This window comes from Podarcis filfolensis (genome assembly GCF_964270895.1).
Source record: "Podarcis filfolensis genome assembly, chromosome: 10".
NCBI lineage: Eukaryota > Metazoa > Chordata > Lepidosauria > Squamata > Lacertidae > Podarcis > Podarcis filfolensis.
The window spans coordinates 67,369,254-67,383,050 of NC_139612.1; the positions used below are offsets into that span (position 1 = coordinate 67,369,254).

General features: G+C 47.5%; 1 protein-coding gene across 5 annotated transcripts in view; it reads right to left on the reverse strand.

The window, feature by feature from the left end:
- PLXNA4 (plexin A4) overlaps positions 1 to 13,797 on the reverse strand; it is a 580,684-nt gene that overhangs the window by 91,682 nt on the left and 475,205 nt on the right. For all 5 annotated transcript variants that reach the window (XM_083572528.1, XM_083572529.1, XM_083572532.1 and 2 more), the window contains 2 exons: positions 3,802 to 3,898; positions 1,899 to 2,089 (listed from right to left, as the gene is read on the reverse strand). In XM_083572528.1, coding sequence (XP_083428654.1) covers positions 1,899 to 2,089; positions 3,802 to 3,898 — 288 coding nt within the window. The remainder of the gene's footprint in view (positions 1 to 1,898; positions 2,090 to 3,801; positions 3,899 to 13,797) is intronic.

Genomic DNA, 13,797 nt, shown 5'->3' on the forward strand with positions numbered 1-13,797 from the left:
AGTGATCAAATCTCACTTGCGGGCTTATTGATGGATTGTCAATGTGTTTCCTCAAAAGATAGTCCAAGGGGACTTATTCTCACAAATATGTACAAGACTGCAGCCTTAATGTGTGTGCACACAACATATATCATAGAATCATATTTTACACTGACAGTTTTGAAGGAGCATTCTTTTTCTCTCACCTGCACTTGAACCCTAGACCAGGACCTTAAATTAATTCTTCCTGACTTGCCATGTTCTCTGTTCAAAAGGGTTTTGTAGGTTTTTATATGTTTGAAAAGCCTGGGAAACCTGTCTAACCAGGGATTTCAACTGTACAGGGGACGCTTGGGTTGAGAACGTGATCCGTGTGGGATGCACATTCGCAACCCGCAGCGGTGCATCTGCGCATGCGTGGGTTGTGATTTGGTGCTTCTGCACATGCATAAAGCACGATTTAGCGCTTCTGCACATGTGCGACCCCCGGTTCCAGTACTTCCGTGTTTTGGCAGGTCCGTAACCCAACAAAACACAACCTGAAGCATCTGTAACTCGAGGTATGACTGTATATCATTCTGGGGTGATTAGGGATGTCAGAATTCTGGCAAGAAACAGAAAACAGGAGCAGAAATTGTCAATGTTCGCTTATTCAACTCCTATCTAGAACGAAAATCAACCTAACAAATATGATGGGTGCTATGTTTGGTTGCAGCTTTCAGCCTCCCCTATTTGAATTGCGTTTCTCTTGAATTAAATGGGATAATTCACAAAATTAGTTGTGTAAATTAGGTTACAGAATTCCACTACATGTAGCACAGTTTGGGGCAGATGGCGAACTGCAGCGGAATGGAAAGAGCACCGCAGAGGGCAGACTCAGGACAGAATGGAGAACGATGTCTTGTTAGGCGCCTGGTGGTGCTGCATTTCAAGAAAAACAAATTGCAAATTTTATCTGGAAAAAATAATAATAATAAAGCACACTCCAAGATCCTGCTTCCCCGCTCCAATGTCTAGGCAACTCTTCAAAGAGGCTCTTTGGAGACATTCCTGCTTCCAAGCCAAATCTTCTTGAAACCTGTGAACTTCTGCATCCTCTCTGGTGAGGACTGCATGCGACATGGGAGCAGGGATGATATAAGGCAGCGCTTTGATCTAGCTGTTTGGCACAGCAGCTCCAGTTAAACCACAGTCTCCTGGGCTCACTTTCACAGCTGCGAGGAGCCATCCTTCTTGAGTTACAGCATCTGAGAAGGAATTGCACACAGCCCAAGCGAGTTCTAAGCGGGGCCATCGTTCTTGGGATCAGAGAACCAGAAGGAAGCAGAAGGACCATCCTTATAGTAGCCTTGTTCTTTAGGACATGCTGCATGAGCCAGATGACAGCAAGTCACTATCGAAGAGCAGGACCACACCCCAGGAAGCTGCCTGCACAGAAAAGCTGAATCTGGGAGGGGGGCCGAACACCATAGCTCAGTAGCAAAGCTCCTGTTTCGGATACAGAACAGCCCAGGCCCAGTCCTTGGCATCTCCAGTTGAGTGGTAAGGCTGAAGGAGAATCCTATTTGGTGGATTATTATTCATCCATCATAGCCAGTGGCATAGCAAGGGTTGCGGGTCACCCAAAAGATTGCAGCCGTAGAGATAAGAAAAGAAGAGTTGTTCCATTGCCTGGAGAGGTCACTTCCTGGTTTGCACAGGGAAGCCGTTTTCAATACAGCACAGCAATAGAAGCACACAGCTGTATTGAGGCAGCACCAGGGGTTGTCATTTTATGCCCCCTAACAATTTAGCATCCAGGGAGACCGCCCTGTGACTCCCTCCCCATGCTACACCACTGACTGTAGGTCTTCACAGCTAGACAGGCTACAGAAAACAAGGGTATGGGGAATGGAAGAGGGAGTTTCAGGACGACTTACTTCTGTAATCTTGGGGTTGGTGCATTTTCCCCCAGCGCCAGAGAGCTCCAGCCACCGGTTCTCCAGGATGGGGCAGTGGTGCTTCAAGGTGCACCGGTTCTGGTCTTCGCACCAGCCACACTCGTAGTCCGGGTCTGCTTTCAGGCACAGGCCGCAGCTGTCTCGCATGGCCCCGCATTTGTACAGGTGGACTGTTGGGAGAGGAAAGCACAAGCCTGTTGAGGAGGCATTTACCCATGAGATCGCCTTGCCCCATATATGCCCTCTCAGGTGCTTCGATCTGCAGAACTGCGGCAAAGGAGCAGCAGCCAATAAGCCTTCTGCGGTCAAATCAAACAATGCAGCAGGAGTCCCGCTAGATCGGACCGGAAGGTTCATCTAGTCAAGAGTCCTGTTTCCCACTGGGGGCAACCAGATGGCTGGGGGCAGCCCACAAGCAGGACGCTCTCCCACTGGTGCTCCCCAAGAGCTGGCATCAGTGGCATAGCATGGGTGGGGCCACGGGGCACTTGCCCTGGGAGCAAAATTCTTTGGGGTGCAAGATTTCAAAAGAAAATTAACAGAAGTAGTAAAAATATATTTTAAAATAGTGCGCCATCCCCTCATTCAGAAAATCTCCAAATGACTGTATGGGTGGACTGAGGAGTGGATACGGGCAATGGCCGGTTGCTAGGGTGCCCTGCACATGGGCTTTATAAAGGTACCCTCTCCTGACCAATCCTCCACCATTTTCCACAGTGCTTGATTGCTGGATGGTCATTGGGCACTGCGGCTGCCACTCGGGTTAGGTCACAAGCTATTGCACCTTTGTTCCACGCTATTGGTAGGTGATGCTAAGGATATTTGCCTTGCCCCGGGCATTGGCAACCCATGCTACACCACTGACTGGTATTAAGAAGCGCCTCTGATACTGAAGGTGGAAGGTATCCACTGACACTGACAGCCTTATATGAATTTGTCTGCTCTTCCAAAGTTGGTGACCAGCACCACATCTTGTGTCCGCAAATTCCATAGCTTATCTATGGAAGGTATAAAGACACCAGCAGCTAGGAAATCGATTCTGAAAACTTAAATCTTAACCTCATCTCTGATACAGGGGAGGACTCTCTGACCGAAGATGTGCATAAGTCTTCCTCCCTAATGACTTTCCATTACCAGTTGAAAGTACCAGTTTCTCAGTGCAAAGAATCATGGAACTGTAGGATTGGAAGGGATGCAAAGGGTCCTTTAGTCCAAATACCTGCAATGTCTACAGGATGAATCGTGGGGGGGGGGGGAACCTTTCCTGGTGAAACTGGCTGGTGATTTTGGGGGGCAAAAATTAGGGTGAGGGACTGAACTCATTGTACCTAGAGGGCTCCTTACAGCAGCTGACAACTGTGTGCCACTACACACCCCAAATTTTGATTTCCCGCCTCCCGCCTCCCCCAAAATCCCACATCAAATTTTCTGCTTCCAGGAAAGGAGCGTGTGAAATCAGAAAGAGGGCAATGCGACCGAGCCTTATTTGTTATTATTTTGAGTCGTATTTAAAAAAGAAGTTGCAAACTGCTTCAGCAGGGGGGAAAAACCAAAAACTTGGGCAGATCCAAACTAAGCTGCTGGCAACAATCACTGAAATGAGCTACTCAAGTCAAGAGGATTTGGAGAATAGAAAGTTTGGCTTTAAAATGCTCGGGGGGGGGGAGGCGGAGCTTTATTTGTTTCAGGTGCTCAACAAGAAAGAGAGAAGGGAAGAAAAACAGAACAATTTTTTTTTTAAAGCAATTTGCAGAGAACATAAATAAAGCCTTGTAGCAGACGGGGAAGGGAAGCGTCGAGTGCTTTGTTAGGAAGTGTGCAGAGTGATGCAGCCGGTTGCTAAGGTTACCACTTCCAAGGACAAGTCGAAATGATTCGTTACCTTTGTTCTGCGCCGGGTTGTCAATGTTGAAATCCCCATTCCACACGACTGTCAGCTCCACTGGCAAGCTGTTAATCTCTGTCCCGTCGTAAGTGTACTAAAAGTAGGGGAAGGGAAGTACGGAGGGAGAGAAGGAAAGAAAGGAGAGAAATCACACCTGCTGCTCTGGCTACTGGAAATGGACGTGGCAATTCTTGCACATATCTCCCTTGACACCATGGTAGGAATGGGATTCTAACACACGCATGTAAATATCACCAGGATTTTTATCACTTCATCTTCCCCGCTTTCCCTTGACATTCCTCAGGTGTTTCACTACTAAAGGGACGCCTTCCCCACCAAATTCTCTTTGAATGTTACTAATGGGGACATCACCTTGCCAACAAAGATCCGTATAGTTAAAGCTATGTTTTTCCCAGTAGTGATGTATGGAAGTGAGAGCTGGACCATAAAGAAGGCTGATCGCTGAAGAATGGATGCTTTTGAATTATGGTGCTGGAGGAGACCCTTGAGAGTCCCATGGACTGCAAGAAGATCAAACCTCTCCATTCTGAAGGAAATCAGCCCTGAGTGCTCACTGGAAGGACGGATCCTGAAGCTGAGGCTCCAATACTTTGGCCACCTCATGACAAGAGAAGACTCCCTGGAAAAGACCCTGATGTTGGGGAAGATGGAGGGCACAAGGAGAAGGGGACGACAGAGGACAAGATGGTTGGATAGTGTTCTCGAAGCTACCAGCATGAGTTTGACCAAACTGTGGGAGGCAGTGGATGACAGAAGTGCCTGGCGTGCTCTGGTCCATGGCGTCACAAAGTCAGACACGACTAAACAACTAAACAACAACAACAACAACAATGGGGACTAGTGGGTACAGTAACACTGCGGCTTTCGGATGACCACAGTTCACTGCAGATCTTTTGAAAATTAGTACGGTTTGGCTCTCCACTCCTTAATTTTGCTTGACGTGGAGAGGAACTACCGTATTTTTTGCTCTATCAGACTCACTTTTTCCCTCCTAAAAAGTAAGGAGAAATGTGTGTGCATCTTATGGAGCGAATGCAGGCTGCGCAGCTATCCCAGAAGCCAGAACAGCAAGAGGGATCGCTGCTTTCGCTGTGCAGCGATCCCTCTTGTTCTGGCTTCTGATATTCAGAATATATTTTTTGTTCTTGTTTTCCTTCTCCAAAAACTAGGTGCGTCTTATGGTCTGGTGCATCTTATAGAGCGAAAAATACGGTAGGTGTTTTGAAGGGCACTGATGCCCAGGTTCCTGATCACCAATTGTCTCCTTCAGCCAGCCTTCTGCCTTTCGATATTTGATCAGGCTTTCCTACCTATAGCTTATCTTCTCATCCACGACGATCGGAAACTTTATTTATTTATTATTTATTTATTTATTTATTTATTTTTATTATTAAAAAAACGAAAGCTAATATTCTCTGGAAGCTTGGTACAGTATAGCTTGGAGAAACCCAAAGCTCCAAGCCTCAGGCAGAGGCGAGGCTCTATGTCTACTAATCGGCATGCAATTGCAGGGCCAAACGTACCCTGTGATTTCTGCACATTACATTAGGGCGAATGCTGAGTTACACCGCAATTTATCTTTGAGCAAACCAAACACAATTAGCTGACAATTGGCGGGGGCCTTGCGAACAGCATCTCAACCCCGCCGGTTTCCCCCCAGCATGGTTTCCATGGATGTTAAGTGCACTTTCCAGAGAACTATGCTCTGTAGAGTTTGCTGCACTCGTTTTCCTCATGCACAGAAAGAGCATTTTGATGAGACCGGTGCACGCAGTGAGAATCACAGAATTGTAGAGTTGGAAGGGATCCCAAGGGACATCTAGTCCAACCCCCTGGAATGCAGGAATCCTCGGGACCTGGGTACACAAAGGACTGCCTTCCTCCTCGCAAATCTGCTCTAAATTTCTGGTCTCCTTTGATCTTCTCCCACTGGATGCTCTCATCTTCAGAAGTTAAGCAGCTAGCAGGGGTCAGCAAACTTTTTCAGGAGGGGGCCGGTCCATTGGCATTCAGACCTTGTGGGGGGCTGGACGATACTTTTTTTGGGGGGGTGAATGAATTCCTATGCCCCACAAATAATCCAGAGATGCATTTTAAATAGAAGCACTCATTCTACTCATGTAAAAACACGCTGATTCCCAGACCGTCCGCAGGCCGGATTGAGAAGGCGATTGGGCCGGATCTGGCCCCCAGGCCTTACTTTGCCTACCCATGAGCTAGGCAATGGAGAGACGGCTTTTTCAGAGGTGGCACCTGGTTTACAGAGCATTCTCCCTGGAAAGTTTTGGCAGGGGCCAATATTCAGAGCAAGGATGGAGAACTGTGAACCACCAGATGTTGTTGGACTCCAACTTCTATCATTGCTGACCTTCTTGGTTGGAGCTGATAGGAACCAGGTGTCCAACAAGATATTGAGAGCTACTGGTACTCCTCCTCTTTTACATGGTCCGAGGCCATAATTTAAGACCCATTTATTCTCGGAAGCAATTGTTGAGCAACTGATGCTTGCTCCTTTTTCTGGCATGTTAGTCTTAATTTTATGTGATGTTAGCCTGCATTTCCTGATATTGATGTGGACTTGGTTGTACTTTTTTTATTGAGAGCATTAGAGATCTACCTAGATCTAGATCTGGAATCACAGAATTGCAGGCTTGGAAGAGACACCGATTCTAGATCAACCCCCTGCAAGGTAGGAATATGCCTTGCCCAGCGATGGAAAGAGGCGAAAATGCTGACAAAAGTGAACTGGCAGATGAAATTATTAGAGTATGCAGAGATGGCAAGACTAACAGGGAAAATCAGAAATCAGGGGGATCAAAACTTCAATAGGGAATGGCACAAATACAGACTGTACTTAAAAGAACACTGTAATCACTTGAGCTCTTTTGGCAGGCTTTTAGTAACTCCTGCAATGTTACAAAGACTCTGGATATTTTGGAGGACCATAATGTGGAAGAACTATAATATGCAGTTGATTTATAAAGGACCCATGGAGGGGAGGAGGACAGTCCTAAGATTTGGAAGAATCTTGTTTGATTTCAAAATTTAAATGTGAGAGTTATTTTGTAAAATCAATAAAAATTATTTCCAAAAGAAAAGAAAAGAAAAGAAAAGAAATATGCAACTGTCCCATATGGGGAATGAACCTGCAACTTTGGCATAATCAGCACCAAGCTCTAACCAACTGAGATAGCGAGCTTGCTTGCCTGGTAAAGGTAAAGGGACCCCTGACCATTAGGTCCACTTGCAGACGACTCTGGGGTTGAGGCGCTCATCTCGCTTTATTGGCCGAGGGAGCCGGCAGACAGCTTCCGGGTCATGTGGCCAGCATGACTAAGCTGCTTCTGGCAAACCAGAGCAACACACGGAAACCGTTTACCTTCCCTCTGGAGCGGTACCTATTTATCTACTTGCACTTTGACGTGCATTCGAATTGCTAGGTTGGCAGGAGCAGGGACCGAGCAATGGGATCTCACCCCGTTGCAGGGATTCGAACCGCCGACCTTCTGATTGGCAAGTTCTAGGCTCTGTGGTTTAATCCACAGCGCCACCCGTGTCCCGAGCTTGCTTGCTAGATAGATCTAATTATAAACCACACTGGCTATTTTAATAAAAAAGCAATTTATACATATTATAAAATAAACGATGAGTTATTTATACAGTGCCATCAATGTACACGGTCCTTCACAACAGTGATGGGAAACCAGTTGGCTCCCAAGTACTGCTGGACTCCGACTCCCATCAGCATCAGGCAGCATGCCCAATGGTCAAGGCTGATGGGAGTTGGGGTCCATAGCAAGTTATATGGAGGGAGAAATCTTCCTCTGCTAATGTCTGCTGATGGAGTTCAGTTCAAGTACTAGTCCCTGCCTCAGGGAGTTTATGATCTAAATATCATCTTTGGGGAGAAGAAGATGTGGGGAAGCATGAGACATGGTGTGGATGTGTTCTATGGCCCAAAGAAGGTGCTAAGGATAATAATAATTTATAATAATTTATTATTTATACTCTGCCAATCAGGCTGGGTTTCCCCAGCCACTCTGAGAGGCTCCCAACCGAATAGTAAAAACACAATACAGCATTAAACATTAAAAACTTCCCTAAACAGGGCTGCCTTCAGATGTCTTCTAAAAGTCAGATAGTTGCTTATTTCCTTGACATCTGATGGGACGGTGTTCCACAGGGCGGGTGCCACCACCAAGAAGGCCCTCTGCCTGGTTTCCTGTAACCTCACTTCTCGCAGTGAGGGAACCGCCAGAAGGCCCTCGGCGCTGGATCTCAGTGTCCGGGCTGAATGATGGGGTGAAGGCGCTCCTTCAGGTATACTGGACCAAGGCCATTTAGGGCTTTAAAGGTCAGCACCAACACTTTGAATTGTGCTCGGAAATGTACTGGGAGCCAATGCAGGTCTCTCAGGACCAGTGTTATATGGTGATAAATCCCTGCAAGTGTATCTAGAGAATGTGGCCATCCGTTTTCACTCTCCCTGGGCCCAGAGAAACAGCCTCGGAGGTAGCAGCTGGGGAAAAAATATGTTGCAAGGCCGAGAGATGAGTAATTAACCCAAGGCAAAAATATGATGTGAGGAAGAGAGGAATGGGACTGGTCTTTAACCGGGTCCATATGTCTCCCAACTTGATTTAGCATCAGTTCCCCTCGACTGCATCGCACACTCCTGCGTAAACCCGAGCAGAGCTTAAGGCTATGAATCCTTCATGGATTCTATGGGGATTTTATTACCACCAGTGCCCTTAATTAAAAGAATAACATCTGTCTAGCAGGCAACAAGCAGAGACCGGCAGGCCGCCACGACTCCGTGCGCTGAGGCGCATGCACACAGCAGCAGCGCATGGGAGTGCAGATGGAATGTCTTGGGTCTCCACAGAGATACGCCAAGTCTCCCAGGATAACTCAGAGGAGGCCTTTTCCATTGCACCATCAACTCATTCAAATTCCTTGCTGTTTCAGAACATGCTACGGGGTTTTTTTTTTCCAGTTCGTCACACGCTCTTTTATTATATTTCTGCCATGTCTGATTCCATGCACTCTCTGTGCAAACTTAAAAACTGAGCACATCCAACAAGTCGACATGCTATCTAATTATTAAATGAACAAAGCCCAAATTTATTTTAAAAACAATAACAGAAAAACACATGTTAAATGAATTTTTAAAAACCCACAAAAGCCAATTAAACAAGTCCCATCTTTGTCCTGTAAAAACAGGCAGGGAGAACCACCTCCAGCCCATGGGCCAAATTTATCTGGCCCACAGAGCCATTTTCTCCAAGTGTCCATCCCAGATAAGGAAGGCACACGTCTGACAGTTAACCCTTTACTGGCAAAACAAACGCTTACAGCCGCTTCCATAGTGCTCTTGATGAACACGGAGCCTTCTAGCCTCTAGGCAGCTGTCCACATGTCTAAGCTCAATGACGCAACTATGGCAACAGTGGAAGCCCTGCCCTGCCACCTAGGACTGCCCTGACTCTCCCTCCTGCCTTGCAGGTGGCAAATGCCCTCCAACGCAACATGGCCCAAAATCGGGACGCCATCTCCCTTGTCTGCGCTGCTGTGTGAGTCATGTGACCCGTGCAATTGCAAACCCAGAAAAAGTGCTTTGGTGGGTCATGGTACCCCAAAACACATATTTTGGTGAGATTGCAGATGCAAAAAAACCCAAGATCTCACCCCAAAATCATGCAAGAGCATGGCACTCAAAATTCTCACTGTGTTCTCATGGGGGGAAAATGGGATGTATGGTGATATCAAACTCCATAAATCACTTGTCCCCTCTCCTGGGTCACTACCGAGGTCCCCACACACTCTTCGGAGCCCTGCCGGTCCCTGCAACCAGGTCACAACTGCCTTCCTCACACCTGACATCATATATGGGCCCATCATCCTAGCACAGCCTTTCTCAACCAGTGGGTCCCCAGATGTTGTTGGACTACAACTCCCATCACCCCTAGCTAGCAAGGCCAGAGCTCAGGGATGATGGGAGTTGGAGTCCAACATCTGGGGACCCACAGGTTGAGAACCGCTGTCCTAGCAGCACTATCATTTCCGTATATGGTGTGGGGGGCTGGAATGAGCTGGAAGGTCAAGTCCTTCAACAGTTCACCTGTCAGTCATCTGACGTCATAATGAGCAGTGCCAACAGGGAGACTTGATTGCAAAAGACAATCAGGAGCTCACGCTATGCTCATGTTAAGTTCACAGTCGTTCCCCAGGAGCCACATTCATTCCCGGCCCACACCTGACACTGCATGTGGCATCAGAAGCAAAGAAGATGGGTGTGGCTTTGAGGAAGGTCTTTGTGGGCGAAACTGGGTCTAGTAAGGCCTGTGAAGCTGAGGTTCCCCAAGGTGGCTTTAGAAAATTCAGTACCTCCATTGGATCAGGAGAACCATAAATGAGGCAGGTAGAGATGAGAGAAGCTCTCCCCCTTTACTTCGTAGGATCTTTCCACCTTGCTGAAAAGTGAACGTGGCATGAAATTGATTTTTTTTGTTTCTGTGCACTTGGGATTTTCCCAATTCTTGTGGAACAGCTAATTCACACATGATTACTGCACATTATCCACCTTCTTTAAAGGCACAGAGAGAGCTGGCTTAATTGCACTTGGTTCATGATCAAATAGCACTGAGAGCGGGGTTTCATTATGCATTCTCTCAGAAGTGGAACGGAACAAGTCTGCTTGCTCCCTTTCTTCATTGCCCCCACAACATTGCCAGCTTCCTACCTACTCATCATGGTCCCCCACAGAAAGTGCTGGCTGCCTTGCTGTTGCTCATAGTGCACTTCCAGATGCAAAGTGCCAAGGGTGAAACGGCCTCCTTCGTTTGACACAGGGCGCCACGACACTCGCGTATAATCAGAAGCCCTTCAAAAACCAAAACCTACATGGGGAGGTGCCTTATACAGAGTCAGACCATGGGCCCAACTAGCTCAGGGTTATCTGCACTCGTTGTTGTTCTTTAGTCATGTCCGCCTCTTCGTGATTCCCTGGACCAGAGCACGCCAGGCACTCCTGTCTTCCACTTCCTCCTGCAGTTTGGTCAAACTCATGCTGGTAGCTTCGAGAACACTGTCCAACCATCTCGTCCTCTGTCGTCCCTTTCTCCTTGTGCCCTCCATCTTTCCCAACATCAGGGTCTTTTCCAGGGAGTCTTCTCTTCTCAGGAGGTGGCCAAAGTATTGGATCCTCAGCTTCAGGATCTGTCCTTCCAGCACTCAGGGCTGATTTCCTTCAGAATGGAGAGGTTTGATCTTCTTGCAGTCCATGGGACTCTCAAGAGTCTCCTCCAGCACCATAATTCAAAAGCATCAATTCTTCAGTGATCAGCCTTCTTTATGGTCCAGCTCTCACTTCCATACATCACTACTGGGAAAACCATAGCTTTAACTATACGGACCTTTGTTGGCAAGGTGATGTCTCTGCTTTTTAAGATGCTGTCTAGGTTTGTCATTGCTCTTCTCCCAAAAAGCAGGCATCTTTTAATTTCGTGGCTGCTGTCACCATCTGCATGGAGCCCAAGAAAGTAAAATCTCTCACTGCCTCCATTTCTTCCCCTTCTATTTGCCAGGCACTGATTGACAGCAATTCTCCAGGATTCCAGGTAGGATGACTCTCCAATCCCTACCTGGAGAGGCTGAGAGATGAACCTGGGACCTTCTGCATGCAGGGCAGGTGAACAATGGCAGGCGGCTGAGAGAAAGAGAGACAGAGAGGCGGTGTGGCCCCTAGCCTACAAATGCAACACACAGTATAATTGAAATTGCAGGGATGGGAAGCTGGGAGTGTGTTTGCAAAAGCAGCAGTGACCATCGCCAGTATCAGCACTGAAGCCCTCTCCATAAAACTGTTGGGATATGAGTACTACGCAGCTGCGAACAAGCAGCTGGTTAATCTGTTACATCTCTACTTTATTTCTGACTGTACAACTATACAAAAAACATGTCCGTTCACTCAGACTTCTCCGAGCAACTGACTCAGAGCCAGTGTGGTGTAGTGGTTAAGAGCGATAGACTCGTAATCTGGGGAACCGGGTTCGCATCTCCGCTCCTCCACCTGCAGCTGCTGGGTGACCTTGGGCCAGTCACACTTTGAAGTCTCTCAGCCCCACTCACCTCACAGAGTGTTTGTTGTGGGGGAGGAAGGGAAAGGAGAATGTTAGCCGCTTTGAGACTCCTTCGGGTAGTGATAAAGCAGGATATCAAATCCAAACTCTTCTTCTCAGACTTCCTTCACACAAGCAACAGGAAGGTCTCATATTACACAAAGAACAAAGCTCTGTGAAATCCCTGTGACTTCCTGTCTCACGGTTAGCTCCATCGTGTGATGTAAACATCCAGCTGCAGTATCAGCACTGGAGCCCTCTCCATAAAACTGCCCCAGAAGCTATGTGCGCTGCAATTCTTCACGTCTGCTCAGAGGGACACATCAACAAGGCCAGTGGGACTTAATCCCAGATACGCACATGGTTTGTTTTGCCCTCTTAACCTTGTGGAGCTGACCCTGGGTTAGACATGTTCAGGACCCCAGAGCCAGCCTTGCTTGATGCTGCTTGAAACAGCTGCCACCAACCTGCTTGCGGATTCTGAACTGAAGGATTGTCATGAAAATGCTGTTTAAATGCATGACTAGGAAGGTTGGTGCGATGTCAGAAGAGTCTATTGCTCTTCAGAAGGGCTTGGCTTTTATTGTTTATCGTATTGCTTAATGGCAGCATGTGAATATTGTCAAAGCTCTGGGGCTGGAACAATAAAGTCAATCGATCCAGTGCCTTTTGCTTAATGGCAGAGATGGCCTTGCATGCTGATCAACAAGCCTGGCTTCTGAGCAGGTGTAGCCCTGCATATCTAACAAGGTATGACCTCTAGTGACTTCTACGATGGCTTGGTCAGGTCCGCAGAATGGAAGATGGCAGGATTCCCAAGGACTGCCTCTGTGGGGAGCTGGCTTCAGGCACCAGGCCCATTGGCAGACCAACTCTGCATTACAAAGAAGTCTGCAATTGTGCCATGGAGGCTGACCACATCAACCTCGCCAGGGAATCCCTTGCAGACGACTGCAATGCCTGGAGACAGACAAACAGGTTGTGCATCCACAGCAGTGGCCCCCAGGCCTTAGTTTGCCTACCCATGGTGTAGACTGTCTACACAGAGTTACAGGGTTACAAAGATGTCAGCAAAAATGACACGAAGGCTGGCAACATGAACCCCACCACATGGGAATCCCTTGCAGACGACTGCAATGCCTGGAGACAGACAAACAGGTTTGTGCATCCACGGCAATGACCAGAGGAGGAATGACCACTGGGAGGAACGCAGAGAGAAGAAACACCATGGTGCATCTACAGCAGCACAACTGGGTGCCATCCTCTGTTCCAGCTGCAACAAAACATGTCTCTCCTGTATCAGTCTCTACAGCCACAGCAAGCACTGTAGCCTTCCAACAGTTTGACTTCAGCCCCAAAGGCGCACTTCTCTGTTGCCTCCCGAGACAGACTGATGCCAACCAACCAATAATCCAATTGATCCCTGTCTTCCAATCTGCATATAATTACAGTGGTACCTCAGGTTACATACGCTTCAAGTTACAGACTCCGCTAACCCAGAAATAGTGCTTCAGGTTAAGAACTTTGCTTCAGGATGAGAACAGAAATCATGCTCCGGCAGCGCGGCGGCAGCAGGAGGCCCCATTAGCTAAAGTGGTGCTTCAGGTTAAGAACAGTTTCAGGTTAAGAACGGACATCCAGAACGAATTAAGTACTTAACCCGAGGTACCACTGTATAGGGGAAATGAATTGGACTGAACAGCTTTCTCCTTCATCGCTCCTTCATTATTGTGCCAATATTTGCATGCCCCTGTTCTCTTCTTGTTAAATAAGTTGGAGTTCTTGTTATTAAATATACCAAGAAAAAAGCACAAGAACTCAGGCCAATAGAAGTTTCAGTAGTGGGAGTGGT